Raw genomic sequence first — 24,938 nt, 5'->3', positions numbered from 1 at the left:
TGTATGTTAATTTTTAACCTCTTACTTTATTAAATTTTCTTACTGTTTGTAGTAATTTTTTCTCCATTGATTCCTTATGGGTTTTCTAGGAATATAATTATATAATTTGTATATAGAAATAATCTTACTTCTTCCATTCCAGGTCTTAAACCTTAGATTACTATGTAGTCAAACTTCATAGCCTAATAATTGCAACACAGTAGAGATAGTGGGTATCTTTATCTTTACCTTGACTTTAGCAGGGAAGCCTTTAGTGTTTCCTCATTAAGGAGAACTCTGGCTTTTGAGCCGAGGTATTTATATTTTATTATGCTGAGGAAAAATACCCATTTTACTTAGTGTTTTTAACATGAAACACTGCTGAATTTTGTCTTTCCTGTGTCTATGGAGATGGTCATATTTTTTTTTTCCTTTTGCTCCATTAATATGATTGAATTTATTAATGCATTTCCTATTTTGAAATAGTCCTGTCTTCAAAGAATAAATCCCATTTGTGTCATGATGAATTGCTGTTTTAGTGTGCCATTGGATTCTGTTTGTGCGTATGCTTTTCAAAATTTTTTTGCATTGATACTCATAAATGAGATGGTCTGTAGTTTTCTTCTTCGGTGCAGTCTTTCTCAGGTCTTTGAATCAATGTTGTGCTTAGTTCATTAAATAAAATTGGAAGTTTTCTTTCTTTTTCTTTGGAATAATATAATTAGTATTGATTATTATCTAATCTTTAAAGTTTTGTTAGAATTACCGATGAGATCAGCTGGGTCTGGTGCCTTTCTTTTTCTTTCTTTTTTTCTTGTAGGATAGTCTTGATTCCTTTATTTCTTCTGTGACAGTTGGTCTGTGTTACACTTTCTGTCTATACAGGGTCAGTAAGTTTTATTCTTTTGAAAAATTATCCATTTCTTCAAATTTAATTGAGTAGAGCTGTGCAAATGTAGTCTTATGCTAAAATTTCTTCAGTTTTGGTGGCTTGTTTTATCCCCGTTGTCCGTTCTAATGTAGATATTTGTGGTTTCACTCACTTTTTCCTTGATTAGGTTTGCTGGTGGTTGGTCTGTTTTGTTGATTTTTAAAAAAAATCTGTCTTGGCATTTATTCATTCTAGTAATTTCTGTTTTCTAACTCATTCCTTTCTGCTTTTATATTTAACGATTTATTTCTTCTGTTTCTTTTGATTTATTCTTTTTCTAGCTTTTTGTATTTTGCATTTGCTTTATTTTATTTTATTGAGGTAATTATTTAATGCTATTAATTTTTCTCTGATGACTGATTTAGCTGTATCTCACATATTCTGTTGTTTTCCTTATTGCTATCTTTTTTTTTTTTTTTTTTTTTTTTTGCTGTATGCGGGCCTCTCACTGTTGTGGCCTCTCCCGTTGCGGAGCACAGGCTCCAGACACGCAGGCTCAGCGGCCGTGGCTCACGGGCCTAGCTGCTCCGCGGCATGTGGGATCCTCCCGGACCGGGGCACGAACCCGTGTCCCCTGCATCGGCAGGCGGACCCTCAACCGCTGCGCCACCAGGGAAGCCCCCTTATTGCTATCTTAAAGAAATTCTGCTGTTTTATTTTTGTATTTTCCCTTTGATCCAACAGTTTTTTTAATAGTATGTCTTAAAAATTTTTCTAGATATGAAGTTTTTTATTTTTAAAAATTTGCTTTTAATCTTTAGTTTTATTACACCACAGTTAGGTAAATCTGTTTGCACTGATTCTCTTGTTTGGAATTCACTGAGGTTTTTATTTGTGGCTTAATATATGGTTAGTTTTCATGAGTGTTTCATGTACTCTTGAAAATAAAGCATATTTTTTATTTGGGTTCTCAGTTTTACACACAGACTCCTTATTAAATAAGTTGGTTATATCTTCTAAGGCCTCATATTGTTTTTCACCTGATCTTTCTTGAATTGAGAGAGGTGTGTTACTGTCCCATTTTGTTAATTTGTTACTGTCTCTTCTCACATCTCTTATAGTTTCTGTTTTATGAAAGTTTGTTGCTAACGTTTTGGGTATATAAATATTAATCTTATATTTATATTTTGAACTGTATTTTTTAGCATAAAGTGCACAGACTGTAAGTGTAAAGCTCAAATAATTTTCTCTTTCCCATGGTGAATGGTGGTTTTTGTTGTTGGTTGTTTTGCTGAGAAATCAATCTTAAGAGAATTCCTCCTTAATTATAGATTAATACTCCTGTAAAGGACTTTGGTAGAATATATAGATCATCTCTTAAGTTATTAGGCAAACTGCACATTAGATCTGCTGTAGACAATTTGATATTTTTGTTGAATTTTCTAAATTCTTCTAGGGAAGCAGTCTATGTCTGCATTCATTAATCTGCTTAATTGTTTAAGGTTTTTGAATTAAAATTTATTTAGCAATTCAATTTGTTATCCTAGAGGAGAAATTAAATTTCTGTGTATTAGGTGTTTCCATTCCTCATCTTTAGCTTTTTACCAAGTAGCACAAAAGTCAACAGGAAGAGACATCTCCTTGGTCAGGAGTGTAAAAACAGGAAGGAGGAAGTCTATTGCAAATCTGTTAGCTGATTATCAATTCACATTTCACCATAGAGGATGTCCATTAACCATCATCTTTGTGCTGTGTTGTTAACCAGAATTCCAGTGAGTGTTAATGTTGGTATTACAGAATGTCAATCCTAGTTATAGGAAGTAATGTTAGCTAACAGACTGCACTAGGCTCTTTCCTATGCATGGAAACAGGATACTATATTTGAGAACAAGGCTGAGAAATTGTACATAGAGGAAAACAAGGCAAGTAAAATATAACATCAGAAATGTGGAGAAAATCATCCTTTGCTTTTTTGCCTTTGCTTGATCTTGATGCTTTGATAGGTTGTATGATCCTCTAAGATATGATCATATCCATTTTTTAAAAAATTAGGGCATGTCATCTCTATCATTGAAATATTGTTTGACAGAATTCTCTTCAATTGAATTAGAGGAAACACCTGGGCATTTTTTACTAAAGCATTCTAAGAATGCATGTGGCAAACTAGATGAAATATTTCATGGGAAAAGGGTGAATATTTTGTTAACAAGAAATCTTTTTCAGCATTCTGTGATGAAAGAAATTAAATGTTGTGTTTATACATTTCTGTGTTTATACATTCCTAGAGTTGCTAGAAACTCTCAGTTGCTCTGCAGCTACAAGATACCTATTTGGTTTAGATACCCAACACTGGTATTTTAGGACACTTAACTTATCCTGAGTTCTTTACTTGGCTGTACAATATTGTGGATGTTTTGAAGAAATTAAAAGTGTTGTGTAAAAGCTAGATGGCATTATATTATTACTGTTTATTATTATTATTCTAGAGATCTGTTTGACATTTTCTTTTCCTCAAGCATCTGTTTAAACTATGCCTTTATTTCTGGATTATTTTGTGGTAATTCTTCCCAGCATTTTTTATATCATGTCACAAACAGAAAGTTAGAATGAGGGTTGAGATGACCATTATTGTGGTATGCCTATAACTTATTCATTTGGGAAGACGTACTCTAATGTATTGATCAGATGAGGGAGTTTGTCAACTCCTTATAATTGTAAAATTGTGTATGTGTGTGGGTGTTGTGTGCGTGTGTGCCTGCGTGCATGTATGTCTCAGTTAAGAATTTTTTGTTCGTTTGTTTTAGTTGTAAGTACCAAACCAACTTGAATTAACTTAAGGAAAAAAATGAAAGTTACTGGGTATCTCACAAAAATCATACTTCTCAAAAGACTGGAACAAAGAAGTAGAAGACCATATTTCTTTCTGTTTCTCCGTGCTTCATTCTGTCTTCATATTCTGAGGTCTGGCTTTCTCTGAGGATGACTACCTACAGCTTCTATATGTCAGTCAGGCACATACAGCTGGCTATTTCTGAATTCCACTTCAAAATTCCTGAAAGAATGTGTCTAATTGAACCAGCTCGGTACTGTGATTGGAAGGGGCTGTACTGCTCGTTCAGCCTTGTGAACAGTTTTCAGAGACAAAGAATATATTGCCGTTGTGTTTGTGCACTTTTCTGGGGAGAAGATCTATAACTTTTATTAAAATCGCAGAGAAGAGTCTTGCCACTGCCCAGATAAAGGTTAAGAATAACTACTCTAAGAGTTATGATAGAATTCTCTCTATTTACAACAGGTATCCTTCATATCAGTTAGACAGTTTAATTTTCTTTTTCACAACACTATGTTCCTTCCTGGCTGTGTTTACCATGATTGAATTCCCTCCTCCTTATTTCTCCACCTACTCAAGTATTACCTGTCACTGAATTCCTTTCTTAGGTCCTATTTCCTCTATGAAATCTTGACATTTAGAAGACTGAATTCTATGTGGATAAATAAATAAATAAATATATGCTCATATATACATATATGTGTATTTTCTGTGTCTGAAATCTTATAGCATGGATTTTAAAAAATGCTATACAATGTTATTTAGTTGTATGTCTTAGGATATATATTTTCTTTTCTTTCTTTCTTTTTTTTTTGGTTGTACTGTGCAGCTTGCAGGATCTTAGTTCTTCAACCAGGGATTGAACCTGGGCCATGCAGTGAAAGTGCTGAGTCCTAACCACTGGACCGCCAGGGAATTCCCTGTATATTTTAAATAAATGTCTTAAATGCAGGCCTAATGTAATAGTCCATGAAGCTTATTATTGTCATGCATCTCTGATTAGTTCCAACTGTGTTACGTAGCATAATGCCATGGGTACAACAGACTCATATTAAATACTTTTTGAACTGAATTAATGAAAAACAAGAACCTTCATTATAGAAAACTTGAAGAATATATAGAATAGAGAGGAGGGAAAAAATCACTTTTTTTTCCTACTGCTTACGGATAATCAAAATTCTAGTCATTTTTTATGTTAGAAACAACAAATATTTATTTATTGAAGTTATAATATTCAACATTTTAAATGTTGAACTTTGTTAAATATTTGTTAAATGAAGTTAAATTACATTATATATAATTTTCAACCTATTTTCTCTATTTGATTATTTCCTGTTGTTGCACTTTTAGGTGGTTCTTATTTTTTGTGAAATTCTGTGAACAGTGATATTAACTCTAAAATAATTTCTTAGAACCTTGGTTCCTGGAAGTGAAAATAATCATGTAGGAAATAATAGGTAATAGCTAACATCTGTTGAATATTTACTATATGCCACTGTTTTAAACACTTATATGTGTTATTTTATTTAATCTTCATAAGAAGCAAATGAGGTACTCATTTTGCAGATGAAGAAACTGAGGTGGAGATAGATTAAGTCATTTGCCCTAGGCAGTCAGTAAGTGGTGAGCTAGATATGAACATAGGCCATTTGGCTTCTGAGCCTGTATCTTAGTCATGATGCTTTGCCTTCTGATTTAGAGTATCAGATAATGAAAGCTGCATTATAAAAACATTATTAAATTTTAACTTTAAAAGGTGGGAAGGTTTACATTAAGATTGGAAACAGTAAGGAATGTGACCAGAATTATACTCAGGGAGGGCGGGTCCTGTATCTTGAACTTGTACTAGGTCAGCTATAGGTCCCTTATTCCTCTGCAGCTCTGCAGTTACAAGATACAGGCCTCCAGTAGTTTTAGTAAGGCCAGTCTCTGGTTTATTCTCTCCAGGACTGGGAGTTGCTTGATGCAAGAAAAATCACTGACGTTTGTACCGTCTTCAGGCCCTTTTTCAATTTTAAATGATGGAAAAAACAGGATGCCATCTTTCCCTGCCTTCTCTTTTTCATCATTCCTATCCTCATTCATTCATTCCTGTGTTAAAAAGAGTATAAATCAGATTTGCTTTTAGCCTTTCTTACTAGAAGGGCTAGTTCTTTTCAACTTGGTAGACCAGGCCTATTAGAATCCATGTACAATGGTTTGTTTGTTGTCTTGTTTTCTGTTTTTGTCATGCCTGAATGTGAAGGCAGGCAACTATTTGTGTGGTTTGTGAGAGAGTGTGTGTGTTGTTGATGTTTGAGTATTGCCAACTTCATTTTAAAGGAGCTTAATTTTGAGAGAATTCATTTAATAGAGGCATTGCCATAGTAATAAGAAAGATGCTCTGGAATTGAGTAATGAACATGTTACTGACATATTTAAGGTAAAGAATTTCAGCAACTGAGTGTTTGGTGATTTTTTGCAGTGAGCTCCTTTTACCTTTTTTCGTGCAATATTCTCTAACACTCCATGTGAGTTCAAGACTTGGATTGTAGACCTGGCTCTGGCGTTTTGTAGACACGTGCTGTTGAGCAAATCCTTTAACTTCTCTGAGCCTCATTTCCTTCATCTGTGAGGCAGAGATAAAACCAGTTGCCCTGTCCACTTCCCTAGGGTTCTTGGTATCAGATGCAATGATGTTTGCAGAATTGCTTTGTGGATTGCAAAGTACCAGTACAAATGTAAAAGATTATTTTTATTTTTTATTTTGTTTATATTCTGCTTTTGAATGGACACAGAATTGCTCTTCTCAACTTCTTGTTTTTTGTCTGTTTTTTTCTGCTGAGCTGTGAAATGACCAGCAGAAGTGGACTGTGTGGTCAGGATGAATAGTGGGAGTTAGGATTAGCCTTGTATCAGGGTAACCATCTTTCGGTTTTCTTCCACACTATTTCTGAATTACACTTATTTGGCAAAGTGTCTTTTGAAAAACACATTATAAAAATTAAATTAATGTGTATTAATGTATATTTATTTTAAAAATGCATAATTTTGGAATCCTTTCAGAGTTAGAATGAAATGCATTTACAGCTGACTTTCTTTTTTTTTTTTTTTTTGTGGTACGCGGGCCTCTCACTGTTGTGGCCTCTCCCATTGCAGAGCACAGGCTCCGGGACGCGCAGGCTCAGTGGCCATGGCTCACGGGCCCAGCCGCTCTGCGACATGTGGGATCTTCCCGGACTGGGGCACGAACCTGTGTCCCCTGCATCGGCAGGCAGACTTTCAACCACTGTGCCGCCAGGGAAACCCTGTCTTTTCATTTTGTTAATGGTTTCCTTGGCTGTGCAGAAGCTTTTAAGTTTGATTAGGTCCCATTTGTTTATATTTACTCTTATTTCTTTTGACTTGAGAGACTGATCCAAGAAAATATTGCTACGTTTTAAGTCTGAGGACGTTTTGCCTATGTTCTCTTCTAGGAGATTTATGGTGTCATGTCTTATAGTTAGATCTTTAAACCATTTGGAGTTTATTTTTGTATATGGTGTGAAGGAGTGTTTTAATTTCATTGATTTACATGCAGCTGTCCAGCTTTCCCAACACTACTTGCTTGTCTTTTCTCCACTGTATATTCTTGCCTCCTTTATCGTAGATTAATTGACCGTAGGTGCGTGGGTTTATTTTTTGCCTCTCTATTTTGTTCCATTGATTTGTATGTCTGTTTTTGTTGTTCTGCTGTTTTTAACCATTATATTAAAGCAGTAGATAACAGCATAAAGCATATTTAAGAAAGGAGGAAATATTTTTATTTTGATATCACAGTACTTAGTTGTTAATTAGGTTGAGTATGAGATGCACACCGTATTTTGATACAATCGTAAAAGAAAAATATTTGGATTTCTAGAGATTACTTTTTGGTGAAGAGTGCCCTCTAGTGAACCTTTTCTCTTTATTAAGATTTGCAGTTCTTTGCATCCTCACAGCATTTGTGGACTGAAGACACCTTCAGTTCTCAAGGAATTTAGAAGATAAAACATACACTAAGTAATTGGAGAATAAATTTGATGTGTTATACAAATAAATAAAAGATAGTGTATTATAGACTGTATGTAAAAGAGCTGGGAAAATTCCAGGTAATGGGGAAGTCATTATTCAATATAGCTATTCATGAAAGTATCCCAAAGGAACTATCTTGAGGTGAATTCTGAAGGAGGTTTAAGACTGAGGCATATTGTGGGGAGGAGCATCCTGGGGTCAAAAAAGAAGTTAAGGACAGTGCCAAAAAGGATTAGTGCCAAAAGGGCAAAAGAAATAGTGAAAAAAGGAATTATTCTGGAAAAGATTTAAATTTAATTCGATTTTAAATATTTTAAGCAAATGTCCAAACAATTTGTTCGTGTACTTAGAAACCTTTTTCAGAGGTTTGGGAAGGATTCTACTGGACAGTTGTGGCTTGGGGTCTTTCATGCAGCTGCAGTCAGATATTGGTTGCTGCTTGGGCTAAAATCAGCTGAGGCTCAACTGGACTAGACAGCCACGGTGGCTCACTCACATTGCTGGCAGTTGATGTGCTGTCATTTGGGAGTGCCCACATGTGGCCTCTTCAGCATGTCATTTTTAGGATTGTTAGATTTCTTACGTGATGGATGGTTTTCCCCAGAATGAGTATCTAAAGACCTCTGTGTGGAAGCTGCATGGCTTTTCTTTCTAGCTTCTGAAGTCACATACTATTACTTAAGTTATATTCCATTGGTTGAAGCAGTCATAAGCCTGTCCAAGTTCAAAGGAAAGAGAAGGTGTGTCGGAGAATTTTGGACCTGTGTTATAAAACTTCATTTACTTTCCTGCCTCCTTGAAGAGTTAGGCTCAGCACAGATAAATTTTAATGATTTAGGGAGCAGCCATCCTCTGTATTAAAGTTACCTGTGCATATGCCTGTCTTTTGCGCTTAATTTTCAGTTTCTGTTGTACATGGTTGGTACTTAATGAATATTGTTGGAAAGAATTCTCCTTTCTCTTTATCCTGCTGTTAATGCTTTTGAGCTATTTCACTTCTTATTTGCACCTGGATTACAGAGAATCAGGGAAAGTTCTGGGAATTTGTTATTCATGTTTGATGTATTTGATGAAATGGAAAATGTTAGGAATACTAACATTTAACATGATACCTTATATTGACTACTTTCTTTCTTGCTGTTATAAGTTGCTAAGTAACTGTAATATAAATTTATTTCTTTCCCCAAGATGGAGTGGTACTTTGAGCAGTCCTTTTGTGTATTTAAGGAAGGGAAATGGTGTCTTTGCTATTCGTTGTTTAAAAAAAAAAGAATTCCAAATCATGTGACCTTATTTAAAAGGGGCTTTTCTCCCCAATGAGAACTCATTTGCTCTCTTTGAATATTTTAGCTCATTGTTTCTCATATGGATGTTACTGGAATTTTGGGCACCTTAAATGTATCTAAAGGCTGCTGAAGAGAGTTGCACTGTATCAAGTCCCATTTCTGACTCTAGCTGCAGGTTTTCAAGTGGGTTGTAAACTGGTATTGAAGACACTGCTCCACTGAAAAATTAGATTACATTTCCAATTTACATAGCGTAGGATACAAAAACCAAGTGGTCACTTAGGGTAGGAGCAGTTAGAGTATCTCAGTGTAGCTTCTCCTAGTTTCCAGGATCCATACAGTAGGCACAGAGAACTGCTGATGAGACAAAGTAGCATCTCACTGGTGTGTAACTGCCCTTTTATACTTGGGGCTTACATGTATCCTGTTCTGAAAGAACTTAAACTAGCAATTCATGTGCTTCTATTTAAGGAAATATTTTCAAATCTTGGCCTTAAATTACTTGCCAAATGACGGGTTTGTTGCATGACCAATTTGCTGAATTTACCAAATTTATTGATATACCAACAACCTTTTCTTAAAACTATTTTTGAGATTGATAGTAAGTAATTTGTATTGGATAAGATGGTTTTCATAGCTTTTGAAAACTTCTGATCACTTTTTCTGTATTACGTTGAACATTGTTTTCATAGCAGCGTTTTTAGGAATGTTAAATTTGTCAAAAGCTGATAATCCTAGGGTGGTTAATTGTCATAAATATGTTTAATATTTTAATTATGTTTAATTATGTTTAATATGTTTAATATTAGAAAAGTATATTTTTATAGTTAGTAACCAAAAGTTCAGTGCTAATCAGTATGATTGGTACTTAGAACATGAAAAGCATTCAATACAAATATGAAATTGCTGAAAAAGTATCATAAATAATATGAAATACCAAATCTTGAATACTAATTATTGGAAATATAAAATTAATATTTTAGAAATTAAGTTTGATAAACCATTTGAAACATTAGTGAGAGAATAGAAAAATGCCTATGGACTGGAAGAATATAGAATGCTCAAATGGATGCAAACACAATTTTTTATTACTAGAAGTACAGAATTAAGGCAAATGTGTCATTTGAGGAACTGGTGAAAAAATGGTTAATGTTTGAAAAAGTAGAAAATGACATTAAAAAGCATACAGTGGAAGTCAGAAGTAGCTGATACAATTATTTTAGTAAAAGAAAATTTTAAAAATAATTTCTCAGGAAACAGATTTTATTTTCTTTAGAGTTATTATGATGGAATTTGTTTTTACAATGAAGATACAATGAAAGAAAAAGATACTGAAAATAGTGTACGGGTATTATATGCTTTTTGACAAAAAAATCCTAATGTTGCCAGTAATAAGTGAGTTCTTTTTCACATAGTATCTTGTGAATGTTTGTTTTCCTTCAGAAAGATGTTTTCCTTAAAAAAATTGGAATATGATTAGTAAATTATTAATATTATTAACAGAACATAGCATCTGTCTAAAATATCGAAGTAGCCTGAGTGCCTCCATTAAGACATTTGATTTGATGATAAAAGCATTAATTTTCAAAGAACCAATTTTAACATTTAAATGACATCTTAGTTTTCTTGTATTTACTTTATTACCACTAGGTGGAGCCCTGTGCATACAATTCAAGAGGCATTTCAGAAAGCACATTTACTTGTTTACATGCTGTAAGCCTGATATATCAGATGATCATATACTGTGAGATAACTCATATTTCCGTACTTTGCATTGGTGTGGAAGATTAGATATAATGAAGATAGAAAGTGTGTACCTACAATTTTTTTTTTGCTATGCTTTTAAGACATAAAGATTTTTTTAAGACAAATACGGGAATGCTTTTATGCATTCCTAGTTGCTAAAGTTAAAATATGTAAATAAAATCATAGTGTAGCATAGTCCATCTTTGTTTTTCTTCACGAAGTTTTAAAGTCATCTCTTAAAATTGATTTTGCATCTGACTTTTGTCTGATTAGCATTAAATTTTGCCAGAAGTAAGGTTTTATTGTGCTAAGCTTTTGGAAATGCTGACTGGACTCTTATATTGAAGTCATTATCTATATATGGACCACTAAGTTGCAACCATAGTGGATGTGGGTAGTGGAAAATTTACCGACTTTCTAATGTTCACTCTTCCTGGTTTTGTCATATCTGTGTGTATTTATTTATAGAAACTTGATTAGGCTTGCCAATAGACATTATAAAATCCCGGGGACATTTTGAAAGAAGAAAAAATTATTTTCATTAACACTGTATATTGCTTGAACATTTAGAACAGCAATATATCTGCACACTAATTAGATGGATACAACTGTTAACCAACTTAGGATTCAAGGAATGAATAGTGCTGAATGGTATTTCCTTTCTTGCCCTGCAAGTCAGAATTTCAAAGAATAATGATTATCATTCAAAGACATAAAAAGGAAGAAGAAAAATAGATTTTTCAGAGTCCCTTCAGCTGAGGTTAGCTGAGTACCGGGCCCTCAGTTTTCTCTGCTTCATACTTTATTTCTCCTTATTTTCTTGCGTTTGTAATTTAATGCTGCCTAACAATTAGCTATGCCTCAGTTCTCATCCCCTTTTCTGTTCGTTGGATGATTTCACCTGATGGGTGCAACAGTGCACATCAGGGATTCCCTACTGAGTCATTCTCAATTGTTGATCTTCAAAGGTGATCTGGTTAGTTGCTATGCTGGTAACTTCTCTGCATTCTCATGCTGCTTATCACCATTTCTGATTGGAGAGGCTGTCTAAAATAATGGTTAAGAGCACTGGCTTTGGAGCTAGGTGGACCTGGGGTTAAATCTTGGTCCCACTACTCTGTGACTTTGGACTTAAAGTCTTAATCTTCCCAAACTACATTTGTAAATTGGGATGCTAACAGTATCTAGATCATTAAGCTGTAGTGAATACTAATGAGATAATGCATGTAAATCACCTAATAGTGAGTACTTGGTCCTGTGTTACTGTTTTTTTTTGTAGTCTTTATTACATTAAGCCAGAAGCAGCAGAATATGACTCCTCTTTAGTCCACTAAGTCTCTGGGGAATTGTTGACAGGGAGTGCACATCTTCTCTGCTTCTCTCCATAAACGTCTCCCTCCACCTTGTCACCAGATTATCTCTATAATTAAGCATGGGCCCCTTCAGAGAGAAGATTGATAATTCTTGCTATGCAAAAATTCTTGGGATAAGAATTGCTCTTCTTTTCTTCCTTTTTCCAGTGTTCTATATATACCCACCTTTTCTCCCTTCCTGCCTGTCTCTATTCACTTAGCTATTTGTTATTGGCTTTACTGGCAAATTTTTAGAGTAATTATTTTTTACTTTACTTTTCATAAGAGTGGGCAGAGGGTCAGCTCAACTACATGTCGTGATTAATGCCTGTTTTGAGTACTTGGATTTGGCTTTTAGATTTGCGTTGCATCTATTAAATTAAGAAAGGCAGAACTATGAACTTCCTAGGGTTCTTTTCAGGACCCTAGAATATTCTATCATTTGGTGAATTTTGGATTCTGGCACTTGCCAGGTCATCCTTCAATACTTTGTTTAAATGTAATTCATTTCTGTGATTTAGAACATTTCTTTATCTCAACTTCATTTCTGTGTACTCTGCTCAGAATGATCTCCTTGATACGGATTGTGGTTGACAAGTGGTTGTATCAGCTTGGAGTGCAGCTTGTACTCAGGACTGGAATGGCAGATGGTTACCAAGGGTCAGGAGAGACTTATCAGTAGGCAGATCAAGACCTACTCTTCCTTCTCATTCACAGTACTAATTCTTTAATGTTAATTTTATTTCCGGACTTACCATTCTATTTTAATAGCATAAGGCATGGACTGTAAGTAGTTCACCCATTTCAGGCTTTGGTTTTCTGTTAACAGATGGTGGGTATTACGTATGTCATGATATTGTTTTTCTCCATACTAATAACATCAGTAGGAAAAAAGGTGTTCACCTGGTATAATACACTGCTATTAAATGTTTTAATATATATGTTGTAATATATGTATTATATCCCTATATATGTGTGTATATATATAAATAGATGCTATGATAGATGCACTGGCAGTGTTCTGAATCACTATGAAGCAGTAGTTCTTTTTTTTTTTTTCGCGGTATGCGGGCCTCTCACCGTTGTGGCCTCTCCCCTTGCGGAGCACAGGCTCCGGACGCGCAGGCCCAGCGGCCATGGCTCACAGGCCCAGCCGCTCTGCGGCATGTGGGATCTTCCGGGACCGGGGCACGAACCCGTGTCCCCTGCATCGGCAGGCGGACTCTCAACCACTGCGCCACCAGGGAAGCCCAGGAGTAGTTCTTAAAGCTCTAGAGAATAAATTGGAAAGGCACACTAAGGTTTGGACTTTAAGAACTTTCTAAAATAAAATAGACTTCTGGGAAATAACTGTTGTTTCTCTTCTTTCTTTTTATTTATGCGTCAGTGTTATTTTTTAAAGAGATAACAGTATTGCCTTTGCACTCACAAAAGGAGTCAAACTTTCCTTTGGAGTGACATTGTAGTAGGGCAGTCCTGAAATACCTCTTGCTAGTTTATTGCTACAATGCTACAACAGTAATAGAAAAAAAAAAAAAAGAGCCGGTTCTTTTGGTATTTTCTGTTTACTACCTGGTATTTTAAGAGCCAGATAAATATCAAACTTTTATTAAAATATGTAAAAAATGATCTTAGAAATGCATATATATACATTACTTAAAGAAATATAACACTTGTTCACAATTATGAAATAAAAATTTGTTTATAGCACACCAGGGTCAGTTAAATAAATTTCCTCTTGCACACAAATTTTCCTTTGGTATAATGTTGTTTGTTTAATTAAGAGTTCTTGTTAGCTATATGTGTTAATTATAGGAAAAGCATGAGATGGGAATTCTGGTACTGCATCAGTCACTCACTAACTAGGCGATGCTGGGCAACTCATTTACCATTTCTATGCCTGTTTCCTCATTTGTAAAAAGGAGGCAATTATATTTTCTCTGGTGTGGTGTAAGAAATAAATGAAACATTAGATGTAAAAATTATAAAAGTTCCTATACAATTGTCAGGTATTAGGGGTAGTTAACTCCTACAGCATGGGTAATTGAGTGCTAGCTATTTGATATTTGCAGCCAGTACTTAATTATTCAGCAGATGAGATGGTTCACTTATTTAACAAGGATTTGGTTGTCTCTTATGTGCATACTATGATAGTAGCCAGTGTATATTGAGCACTTACTATGTGTCAGTTATTGTGCTAAGAGTTTTTCATATGTTTACTAACTTAATCGTCATAACACTGATGTAGATACTTTTTTAAGTCCCTATTTTATTGTTTATTGTTGAGAGAATTTGGATTTAGAGAAGTTGGATGGCTTAGCTGAGGTTGAGCAGCTAGTAAGTGTCCTTTTTGATTCCATCCATCCATCTGTCCATCTATCAATTATTTATTGACCATCTGCTACCTGTTAGGCTCTATTCTAGGGCTGGGTGTACAACAGGGAGCAAAACAGACAAAAACTCTCTGCCCTCCTGCAACTTACATTCCAGTGAGCAAAGACAGAAAATAAAAGTGTGAAATAGAGAGCATATTCAATAGTGGTAAGAGTGATGCAGTGACAAAGTAAATTCCTTTATTTTAGAAAAAAAAAAAAAGCAGGAAAGGGAATTGTGTGTGTGTGTGTGTGTTTATAATGTGGATATTGTGGCCAGAAAGGGCTTCATCAAGAAGGAGACCCAAAAACCTGAAGGAGGAGAGGGAGACAGCCATGTGTGAGAAATGTGATCCAGCTAGAGGAAACAGCATGTGCAAAGCATAGGACAGGAATGTGCTTGGTGTGTTTCAGGAACCACAAGGAGGCCAGTGTTGCTGGCGTGGAATAAGTAAAGTATTAGGAAGTGAGGTCATTATGATAATATGGGGCAGAATTATATAGGGCTTTATAGGCTGCTGTAAGAAAAATAGGGTTTTGAGCAGAAGAGAGACATGGGGTCTGACTTATATTTTAGTGGGATTATTTTGTCTACTTTGTTGAGAACAGACTGAAGGGAAACAAGGGTGGAATCAAGGAGACTGGTTAGGGAGCTGTTGGCAATAATCTAGGCAAGACACGTTGTTGGCTTAGTGCAGGGTGATACCAGTGGAGGTAGTGAGATGTGGCTGGATTGTTTTGGTGGGGAGGTGAGAGAAGAGAATAGTCAGGGATGATTTCAAGGTTTTTTTGCCTGAACAACTAGAATAATGGAGTTTACTAATATGAGGGAAGGCTGTGGGAGGACCAGGGTTTGGGGAAGAAGATAGGAATTCATTTTGGACATATTTGAGATGCTTATCAGATATCCAGTTGGAGTGATGCATGAGTTTGAAGTTCAAGGGAGAGGTCAGGCCTAGAAATATAAATTTGGGAGGTGTCAGAGTGTTTATGGAATTTAAAACTCCAAGTCTAGGTGAGATCTAGAGACAGTATAGGTAGAAAAGAGAAGATATCCAAGATCAGAGCCTAGTTCTAGCTTAGCTCTTGAAGGCCCAAGTTCTTAATGATTGCAACCTTATAATGCTGTGTCTAGTGTTATAATAGGTACTCACTAAAAATCTGCCACATGGAGGCTGCCCTCAAGAAGCTTATGGTCTTTGTGGAGAAACACAATATATGACATATACTTGAAACATTTAAGTTACAATGTAAAGAAATATTTGTATATAATGTGTCAGAGTGAGCAGACTGACTTTTCGTCTGTCCTACAGATGAAAAGATTACTTGGCATGGAAATGATTGAAAAAGACCTGCTGGAGGAAATGGGACTTGAACCTCAAACCATGGGCAACAGATGGGGGCGCACATTTTTAGGAGGTCCCCAAGACTGCTTTCAGGTTCAGTATGGTCCAGTGGTTGACACTCCGCACTCCCAACTCAGGGGGCCCGGGTTTGATCCCTGGTTGGGGAGCTAAGATCCCACATACTGCAACTAAGCCTGTGTGCCGCAATTAGAGAAACCTGAAAGCCCAGTGCAGCCTAAATAAATAAATAAAATAATAATAATTTTTAAAAAGATACAGATTAAAATTAACAACAGGAGAAGGCACATCAGGCAGGATCTAGGAGAGTTCCATCAGGGAGCTTCCAATTGTCCTTTCCTACTGGAGTCATGTGGACAGCACTTATTTCCCCCAGCAATGATGCGTGGTAACAGTCATGGAGTATTACTAACCAGGGAAGCTCTCCCAAGCCATGGTGTCTTTTACTGGGGGTTGGTCCCATAGGCACGGCTGACTGCCTGAGTTGCTGACCTTAATCTTCAGCCCCTCCAGAGCTCATACCATGTGGTCCCATGCCCCCATCAACTGTAAATCACATTGTAAGTCACATTGTTAGCTTAGACTATTTGGCATTGCCCAAGGCGCCCAAGTAAACAAAGGCATCTATCAGGCAGGACATTCCAAAGGCTAACCGCCTAGGAGTTAGGAGCAAGGGCCAAACCTTCTTTTGGGCAAGGTTAATCCTTTCCTTCATGGTGGATGGGGAAGTCCCTCAGTGTGGAGACAGCAGGAGCTAAGATACAGTAGCTAAGATACTAAGATAAAGTAGTCTCTAAACGTCATGTTTAGAGAACATTGGGGTGATTGCAGTATGGCCTTGTACTTGGGAATATGAAGTCTGGAGCCAGATTACCAGGATTCATATCCCGTATTCATGTTCATTCCACAACTAGCAAGTAGCTGTCACTTGCTAGTTGTGGAATTTATGACAGTTACATAATCTGTAACTTATCTGTAAATTAACAAGGGTAATAACAATACTACGTTACAGGCTTGTTATGAGGATTAAAGAGTTAATATATAAAGCACTCAGAATATGTCCTGACACATAGTAAATGCTGTAGGAATCAGGAGTTTGTTCATTCATTCCTTCATCATTCACTTAGTGATTCTTTTTTGAGCACTAGTATGTTGAAGACTCATCTCCTGAATCTCAGACTTTTATTTCCAGATGCCTAGTGATATATCTAGAGGGCTTGTGGCTCTTTAAATATTAACATGTTCAAAAAGAAGTTAAGTATTTTCCACCCAAATTATTTCTATTAATGTCAGTACTGTCAACCTAGTTTGTTTGTTCAGAGATTTTATTTTAAGATATCAGCTCTTGCAGAGATTGGGTTGGGCTTAATAAAGAGTAAATTTTGGTGAACTGGGAAGTTAATGTTAGCTTTCTTTTTGTATATATACAGGTCTGTGTATGATGACCAACCAAATGCACACAAGAAGTTTATGGAAAAGTTAGATGCTTGTATCCGTAATCATGACAAGGAAATTGAAAAGATGTGTAATTTTCATCATCAGGGTTTTGTAGATGCTATTACAGAACTCCTTAAAGTAAGGACTGATGCAGAAAAACTGAAGGTAAGAAACAGTTAAAATTCTATTTACCTTTGCTCTCAAATTACTCAAGTATTAGTTTATAGTGCATATTTACAAATCATTATTAAATGCACTATTTTTAAGAAGTGGATTAGTGTACATATTTGGGAATGCTCTATTAATACAGTTGTCATGCTAATGACAGGAGTAATCTCTTTTTTTTTTTGTAAACCAAGTAATGCATTTACTTAACAGGATTTCTTTCCATGCAGGGAATTGAACTAAAAAAATTCACACAATGAAAGGCCTCATTTGGAGTTTTAGAGTTCTAAAGTGACGATTACTACAATATTGATAAAAAGCTATCTTCTGAAAACTTCTAAAAACTTACTATAAATGATTGTGTTCTCAAAATTATTTAATAATAGTGAAACTGTTTTTTGGGTTTTTTTCTTAGTTTAATAGCAATGTGTAGTTTCCTTAAGGAAAGTTGGTCTACATTTTCTGCCACACAGCAAAAACATTATTTATTAAATGAGACCTGGATTTGTTCTGTCAGAATACAAAATATTTAGTTATAAGAATTGTCCTATTTATCTTTTCTTTACATTTGGAGAGCTTAGCAGACAGAATGACCCTGGTTCACCAGAGGTTATGATTAGAAAACCATTATATAAAGGATATTCAGATAACAAGAGACCAAATACAGCATCAATGAGGTCACTGAGCATCTTTGTTCAGAAATTAATGAGATTTTTAATAAACCAGAATGTGCTTCCTTACTATGATGACCTAATGAGTCACTTAATATGTGGGAAAATTTGAGGTTGAGCTTTGCCTGCACCTGCAGCATTAAAATGTTGCTGTGGATTGAGATTTCCGTGTTTGATGTTAATCAACCACCCAGTGTTTGCATTCAGCAAAGTATGAATGTTTAATTACCATAAAATGCAATCACCATTTCCTACAGACAATGAATGGCACATAGACCTCATTGAAGTTATCAAAAAGGGACCAGTGGTCAACTGGGTCAGTGATTTGAATTGTTTTACAGACTTAGAGAAGCAAGTAAAGTTCAAAAATCTGGATTAAATTTGAGAAGTTTGCCACAGAATCTGTTAAAAAGAACTGTCATAAGTAATTGAAGTTAACAAAAGCCCTTTTCAATCAAAAGTTCAAGTTCAAGCTGTAGAGTTAATTTGAATTTGCATTTCTTTGTTCTAAGTTTCTCATGAAGCATGATCTGATTACAAGGGTGAGCAGTTACATCAGGGCAGTTTTATGTGTATTTGTCTAACTAAGGTGAAATTATTTTTAAGGTGCAAGTTACTGATACCAACCGAAGATTTCAAGATGCTGGAAAGGAGGTGAGAAAATGATACATTTTTCTGTGTATTCAATATGTGGATGCAATTTAACTGTTCATTTTAAAATATGGACATTTCTTCTTTTTAAGGTGATAGTCCAAACAGAAGATATTATTCGATGTAGAATTCAGCAGAGGAATATTACAACTGTAGTAGAAAAATTGCAGTTATGCCTTCCAGGTAAGTTAAACTTGACTATAATGTAACGTTCAGCTTGGTGAAATTGTAATTTAATGGTAGTGTATAGTCATTATTCATTATAGGTATTACAGATTACTTGGTGATTGTCCCCCCCCAGAGCCCATGGTATTCTTTCTTATCTACTTTATTCCCTGAATTTTCATGGTTTTCCTTATTATAAGGCCCCTATTTGATGATCTGTCACATCAGTCTCCTAGAACAACCTCTACCTTTCCATTTCCTTTCTGCCTAGTTTGCCCTTTGTCCCTCCCCAATCCACCCCCTGCCTTTTTTCCCCTCAGAATACTTTCCCATGGAGAGAGTGTCTTTTGATTACATTTTCTTTCATTTTCCTAATTTGCCTAATTTTTTTACCTTTAATTTTCCATTGTTTTCTTTTTGTCACTTAAGCAGGTTTGTCTTTGGTCACAATTTCATTTTGCTAATAAGAAAACATCCAAAAGTGCTAGATCTTTTCCCTTTTTCGGTCTTGCCTTTCGTCTTATATTTTGGGAAGACTGACTTTTTAGGTTTTGAGTTTCTGGTGTCTCTGTTAGGGCTCACATATTCCTGGGACATCAAATAAATTCTGAAGAAACTAACCAGTACTTTCTTTACCTGGATATACCCTGTTCAAACAAAAGGAAACAGGTATATGACATCCTTTTTTAATATAGTAAGCTAAATCTCAGTGTCCCATTTTTAACTTATTTTTTTTTTTGGAAGGAACCTGAACCTCCATATCCAGGGCAATCAAATAAGGTGCTTTGTATAATATTTATATAATGTAAATTTAGCTTAGACTACAAATTACATAAACTGTTAGCATATTTTATTAGCTAAAAAAATTGTTTTCTGACTTGTGAGAATAAAGCTTTTTTTGGTTTTAGAATCACTGAAATTCTGCTCATCTTAATTTCTAATGGACCAGGGATATGTGCACATTAACTTTGAGTAAATAAAATGTCTGCTTATTATGTTAGGTTTTAGGGTTGAGAAACCTATTTCCTTATAGTAATGCTTAATAATACCTCTTTGTCACCATCAGATACACTGAAATAGTCATGAACACAGCCTCTAGGTTTGAATGCTTTGTCCCTGAATGGTAATGAGCCTAAAAAGTTGGGTACTGATGGAATAAGAAAGAGTAAATTCAGCTTATTCAACCCTAGTGGGCTATTTGAAATAGAGAAATAAAGGGAAGTAGAAGCTAGATTTTTTTTTACTGCTACTGTCTTTGCTCTCAAGGCTGGACAGGAAATCTGAGTTCATGTCAACATTGTGTTCTTAATAGCCACATCCAGAACTATCTCCTTTCCTCCATCTATCCTTCTATCTAATTATACACTCATACCTACTTTTTTGTGTCAGGCATTATGGTAGATATTGGAAATATAAAGTTGAAAATGATATAGTCCCAGCTCTGAAGGGTCCCACCATCTAATGTGAATAAAGACAAGTAAGCCATTACTGTACAACTACCTAACTCCTCCTTAGGTTAAGAGGAGTATGAGAGGATATAAGAAGTCACAGGGTAAACAATGCGTTTTCCTGGTGTATTAGTTAATTAATTATTTTTGAGGAAAGCATTATTTTTATATGAAAACAATATGGAAATAATGTAAGGTAGATGTGAAATTTACACGAATTGTTGATATAAAACAGGAGACTTCAAAGAAAGTTTATACTTGTAGCAGCAGTTTTTTAGGCTCTTTCCTAGGTTATGTGTTCACTGTAACGCTTTGATTGGAAAATGTGAGATATATTGCATTGCAATAAAGGGACTTTGATAGAGATATATATAGGGTCTGCAGAGTTAGGGCTGGTTCATTATAGCCACCATTGCAGTTTTTATGTTTTTTGAGGCAGTTAAACAATATCTTTTGTGAACCTGAAGACCCCTAGGGAGTAGCCATAAGACTGTAAAAATTCTGAAAAAAAAAATGTGTCTATCTCTCTTGTCTAGGAAAATGTGAGCTGACTTGATGATCTAACAGTAATTTACCTACTTTATACTTTGAAATTTTACTAAGGATGAATGGTAATCTACATCATTGCATTAAAACCTTTTTGGTGGCAGTGTGTCTTCTTGCTGAAGCTTATAACAATTTTATTGAATAATTGTATTTCTGAGCCTTCGATGGAAATGATAAAACAAATATAGATACTTTGTTATGTTTATTTATGCCTTTATTATAATTTACTCTCCGCTGTAAACTTTTGAGTTTTTTCTTTCTCTGTGCGTTTGGTGTAAAATTTTGTTTAGTGAGCTGTAACACAGTTGCATTATTTTATTTGGTATATTGAATCAAAATCAATTGATCTCACTGTTGCTCAGCTTTCTCTCTCAAATAACTAAAATCCAAACTTCCACTTCCACTGCAGGAAGAGATATTAGTAAGTTTCTGATTAGGATAATTGTTACTAGGTTGTTGTCTCAGTTATAGGTGTCAGCATGTACAAGTGTTCCCATTTCAATATAATGTATTAATTTATGTAATATAATGTTCAATATATGTAGAAATTAAAATGTTTTCATTTAATTGAAGTATAAAATTTTATTTGAAAATATAAGCCTAAATCAAGGTACGGAGAAAATTATGAATTTATATGTTCTTCCCTGCTTTAATTATTTTCATCTCTCAAAATTTTTTTTTATTTTGAAAGCTAAAATAAGTTATATTTTTTAATGCAGTGCTGGAAATGTACAGTAAGCTGAAAGAACAGATGAGTGCAAAAAGGTGAGTTGTTTTCTTTCCTAATTGTTTTTAATAAGAGTTTTTTTCCTATTACTGAGAGCATAGATAAAATTACCATAAATTATAGTGAATCATCTGAAGTGTTGCTTTTCTGTGTTTAACCATTCTTTGTTAATGCAATTTGCCCATCAGGATCATTCAGTAAAGCAGTCCTTAGCCATTTATTTGTGGATCCTTGTCCTTTGTAATTGATATCAGAGATTGATAATATTGATGAAGAACAAATAGACAACTGAACAGGAATGAAAAAATATTGATTAACTTAACAACACATTAATGTTGCATACAATCAAAGGCTAAGTGTGTACTCTGTGAAAGCAAAGTGTGGGTAGTTACATTTTGGTAATCTGGGCTAGTGTGGTTCATGTTCTCTTTTATAATACATATGAATACATGATAGATGGAAGATAAAGTAATTTAAAGTAGTTTATGAATTGCTGTAGGAGCATTAGATATAATTATGTTTAAAATGTTTTAAAGATGAACAATTTTAAATTACATAGAATAATCAAATGAGATGTGCTTGAAACAGGGAAGTAATCATTTCTTCTTGTTTATTAATAACTGCTTAATTATCACATTGCAGTATATGCAAATCTATACTCAGATTTGTGTATGTCCTGCTTCATAGTGCTTTACATTGAATTTTATTGGTCTTTACCAATCGGTACTAATTGTAGAATGATTTTGTTCCTAACTAATACATGAGCCATAATCTATTCTGAAAGAGTTTTATTTTATGTGTATATTATTAATTTATTGTATTTTATCTGTCAAAGTTGTACATCCTCATATTTTAAGTACAATAATAGTTAATAGTTCTGTGTGTTTGTTGCCAAAAAAAACCCCAGACATCACCTTCCCTTTTTGCCATTCACCATTCCTCCTTCCTAGGGGCAAAAACCTTTACCTCTTTTAAGAAATTATTTTGGTATTTACATTTATGTCATTAAATAACTAAGTTTTACTATTACTTCTCTATTTTCAAGCTTGGGGCATTATATATTTCTTCAGATATTCGTAATCTAATATTTATATCTAAATTTACCCAGTTGTCCCCAAAATGTCTTATATCTTCTTTTCCTTCCTGAAATATTGGTTAGTATGTATTTTTTTGTCCCTGTAATCTAGAATAGTCTTCCCACTTTTCTTTGTTTCTCATGAAAAACAAAGAAAAGGTTAGTTGTCTTGTAGACCAGGGCATTTTGGATTTGTTTGATCATTCTCTCATGATTAGATGCAGATTACATGTTTTTGGCATGAGTACAACATAAGTGGTATTGTGTATGACATCAGAAGGTATATGCTATCAGATTATCTCTAGGTTATCCTAAATTTGATGATTTGCTTAAGGGGATGGCTATCAGATCTCTTAAGAAAAGGTATATTTTTCTCTTTGCAATTAATATGTAATCGTGGGGGGTGATATTTTGAGTCCTGTTTCTTGACAATCTTTCACCCAGTGGTTTTAGGAGTTTTATTTTAGTCACTTATCACATTGGGGTTACAAAATGGTGATTTTTATACTTCTATCATTCCTTTAACATTTATTAGCTGACTTTTTAATGTAAAGAACTTTTCCTCTTTTTAGCTCTTTGTTTTTCTGATTATCACTATGGACTCAACAGATTTTTAAAAAATAAATGAGTTATAATCTGTAATTCTCTTTATTCTTTTTAATGCACAAATTGTCCCCAGTTTGTCTAGGGGAACCCCTTAAGCCAGTTCCTGTGTCCTCATTTGAGGAGTCTTTGAGTGCTTTCTTGCTTATCATACAATGAGTAAGATGTTCCAGACTCATGTACTTTTCTTGCCCTAGATCTGGAGCCGTCCTCCAAAGTACAGCTCCTTTTAGTGAGTAATGGTATTTAGAAACTAAGATCTGCATCTGCATGCTAGGTAGGCTTATTATATCTCACACACACACACACACGCACACGCACACGCACACACGCACACGCACACACACACACACACACACACACCCCTCTTTCATGCCGTCCAACTTCCACGTTTGCCAATGAGAAGTTTGAAGTCATTCTGATTTCTCATCCATAGTTTGTGACCCACATTTTCTCTCTTTTAGCATCTTCTCTTTGTCATCTGTGGTCTGTAATTTCCTGGTGTGAGCTTTGATGTGGGTGGGTCTGTTTACTTCCATTGTGCTGGGTACTTTGTGAACCTACTTTTTTTTATTTTTAAAACTTTTTTTTAGTTTTATAAATTAATTTATTTTTAGCTGCATTGGGTCTTCGTTGCTGTGCGCGGGCTTTCTCTAGTTGTGGCGAGCGGGGGCTACTCTTTGTTGCGGTGCGCGGGCTTCTCATTGTGGTGGCTTCTCTTGTTGTGGAGCACGGGCTCTAGGCACGTGGGCTTCAGCAATTGTGGCGTGTGGGCTCAGTAGTTGTGGCTCGCGGCCTCTACAGCGCAGGCTCAGTAGTCGTAGCACATGGGCTTAGTTGCTCCCTGGCATGTGGGATCTTCCTGGACCAGGGATCCAACCCATGTCTCCTGCATTGGCAGGCGGACTCTTAACCACTGCACCACCAGGGAAGTCCCTCTTTTTCTTCTTTAAAAAAATTATTTTTTGTCACACAGATATCAGTGTTTTAAGTCAGGTTGGATGTACCAAGGTCTCTGTTAGTCCAGTGGTTGGGACTCGGAGCTCCCACTGCGGGAGCTTCTTCCCAACCCCGGGCTCCTGAACCAAGATCCTGCAAGCCCCGTGGGGTGGCAAAAAAAAAAAAAAAAAAAAAAGAACAATAACAAAGTAAAAAATAAAATAAGACTAGGAAATTAACAGATATGTTAGAAAGAAGGTAAAAATAAAAATATAGATGAATCAACAACTGGAAGGTACATCAGTACCACAATAGTAAAAAAGAGGAGGGAAAAGGAAAAAAAAAAGGGGGGGAGCGGGCTTCCCTGGTGGCACAGTGGTTGAGAGTCCGCCTGCTGATGCAGGGGACACGGGTTCGTGCCCCCGTGCGGGAAGATCCCACATGCCGCGGAGCGGCTGGGCCCGTGAGCCATGGCCGCTGAGCCTGCACGTCTGGAGCCTGTGCTCCGCAATGGGAGAGGCCATAGCAGTGAGAGGCCCGCATACCGCAAAAAAAAAAAAAAAAAAAAAAAAAAGGGGTGGGGGGAGCGAGGCCTGGGATGTGGAGGGCGGGGCCTAAGCAAGGGTGAGGTTTGGGCGGTGGGTGGGGCCAATGCTCTGGACCCACAGGTCTGGAAAAG

General features: G+C 35.5%; 1 protein-coding gene across 2 annotated transcripts in view; it reads left to right on the top strand.

The window, feature by feature from the left end:
- EXOC6 (exocyst complex component 6) overlaps positions 1–24,938 on the top strand; it is a 194,943-nt gene that overhangs the window by 15,810 nt on the left and 154,195 nt on the right. For both annotated transcript variants that reach the window (XM_060114007.1, XM_060113927.1), the window contains exons 2-5: positions 17,263–17,434; positions 18,712–18,759; positions 18,849–18,939; positions 21,635–21,680. In XM_060114007.1, the coding sequence (XP_059969990.1) occupies positions 17,263–17,434; positions 18,712–18,759; positions 18,849–18,939; positions 21,635–21,680 (357 nt within the window). The remainder of the gene's footprint in view (positions 1–17,262; positions 17,435–18,711; positions 18,760–18,848; positions 18,940–21,634; positions 21,681–24,938) is intronic.

This window comes from Mesoplodon densirostris, chromosome 1 (genome assembly GCF_025265405.1).
Source record: "Mesoplodon densirostris isolate mMesDen1 chromosome 1, mMesDen1 primary haplotype, whole genome shotgun sequence".
In the NCBI taxonomy this organism is placed as follows: Eukaryota; Metazoa; Chordata; class Mammalia; order Artiodactyla; family Ziphiidae; genus Mesoplodon; species Mesoplodon densirostris.
Note: the sequence above shows the minus strand (reverse complement) of the source record. Positions and strands in the feature narration are given on the sequence as shown.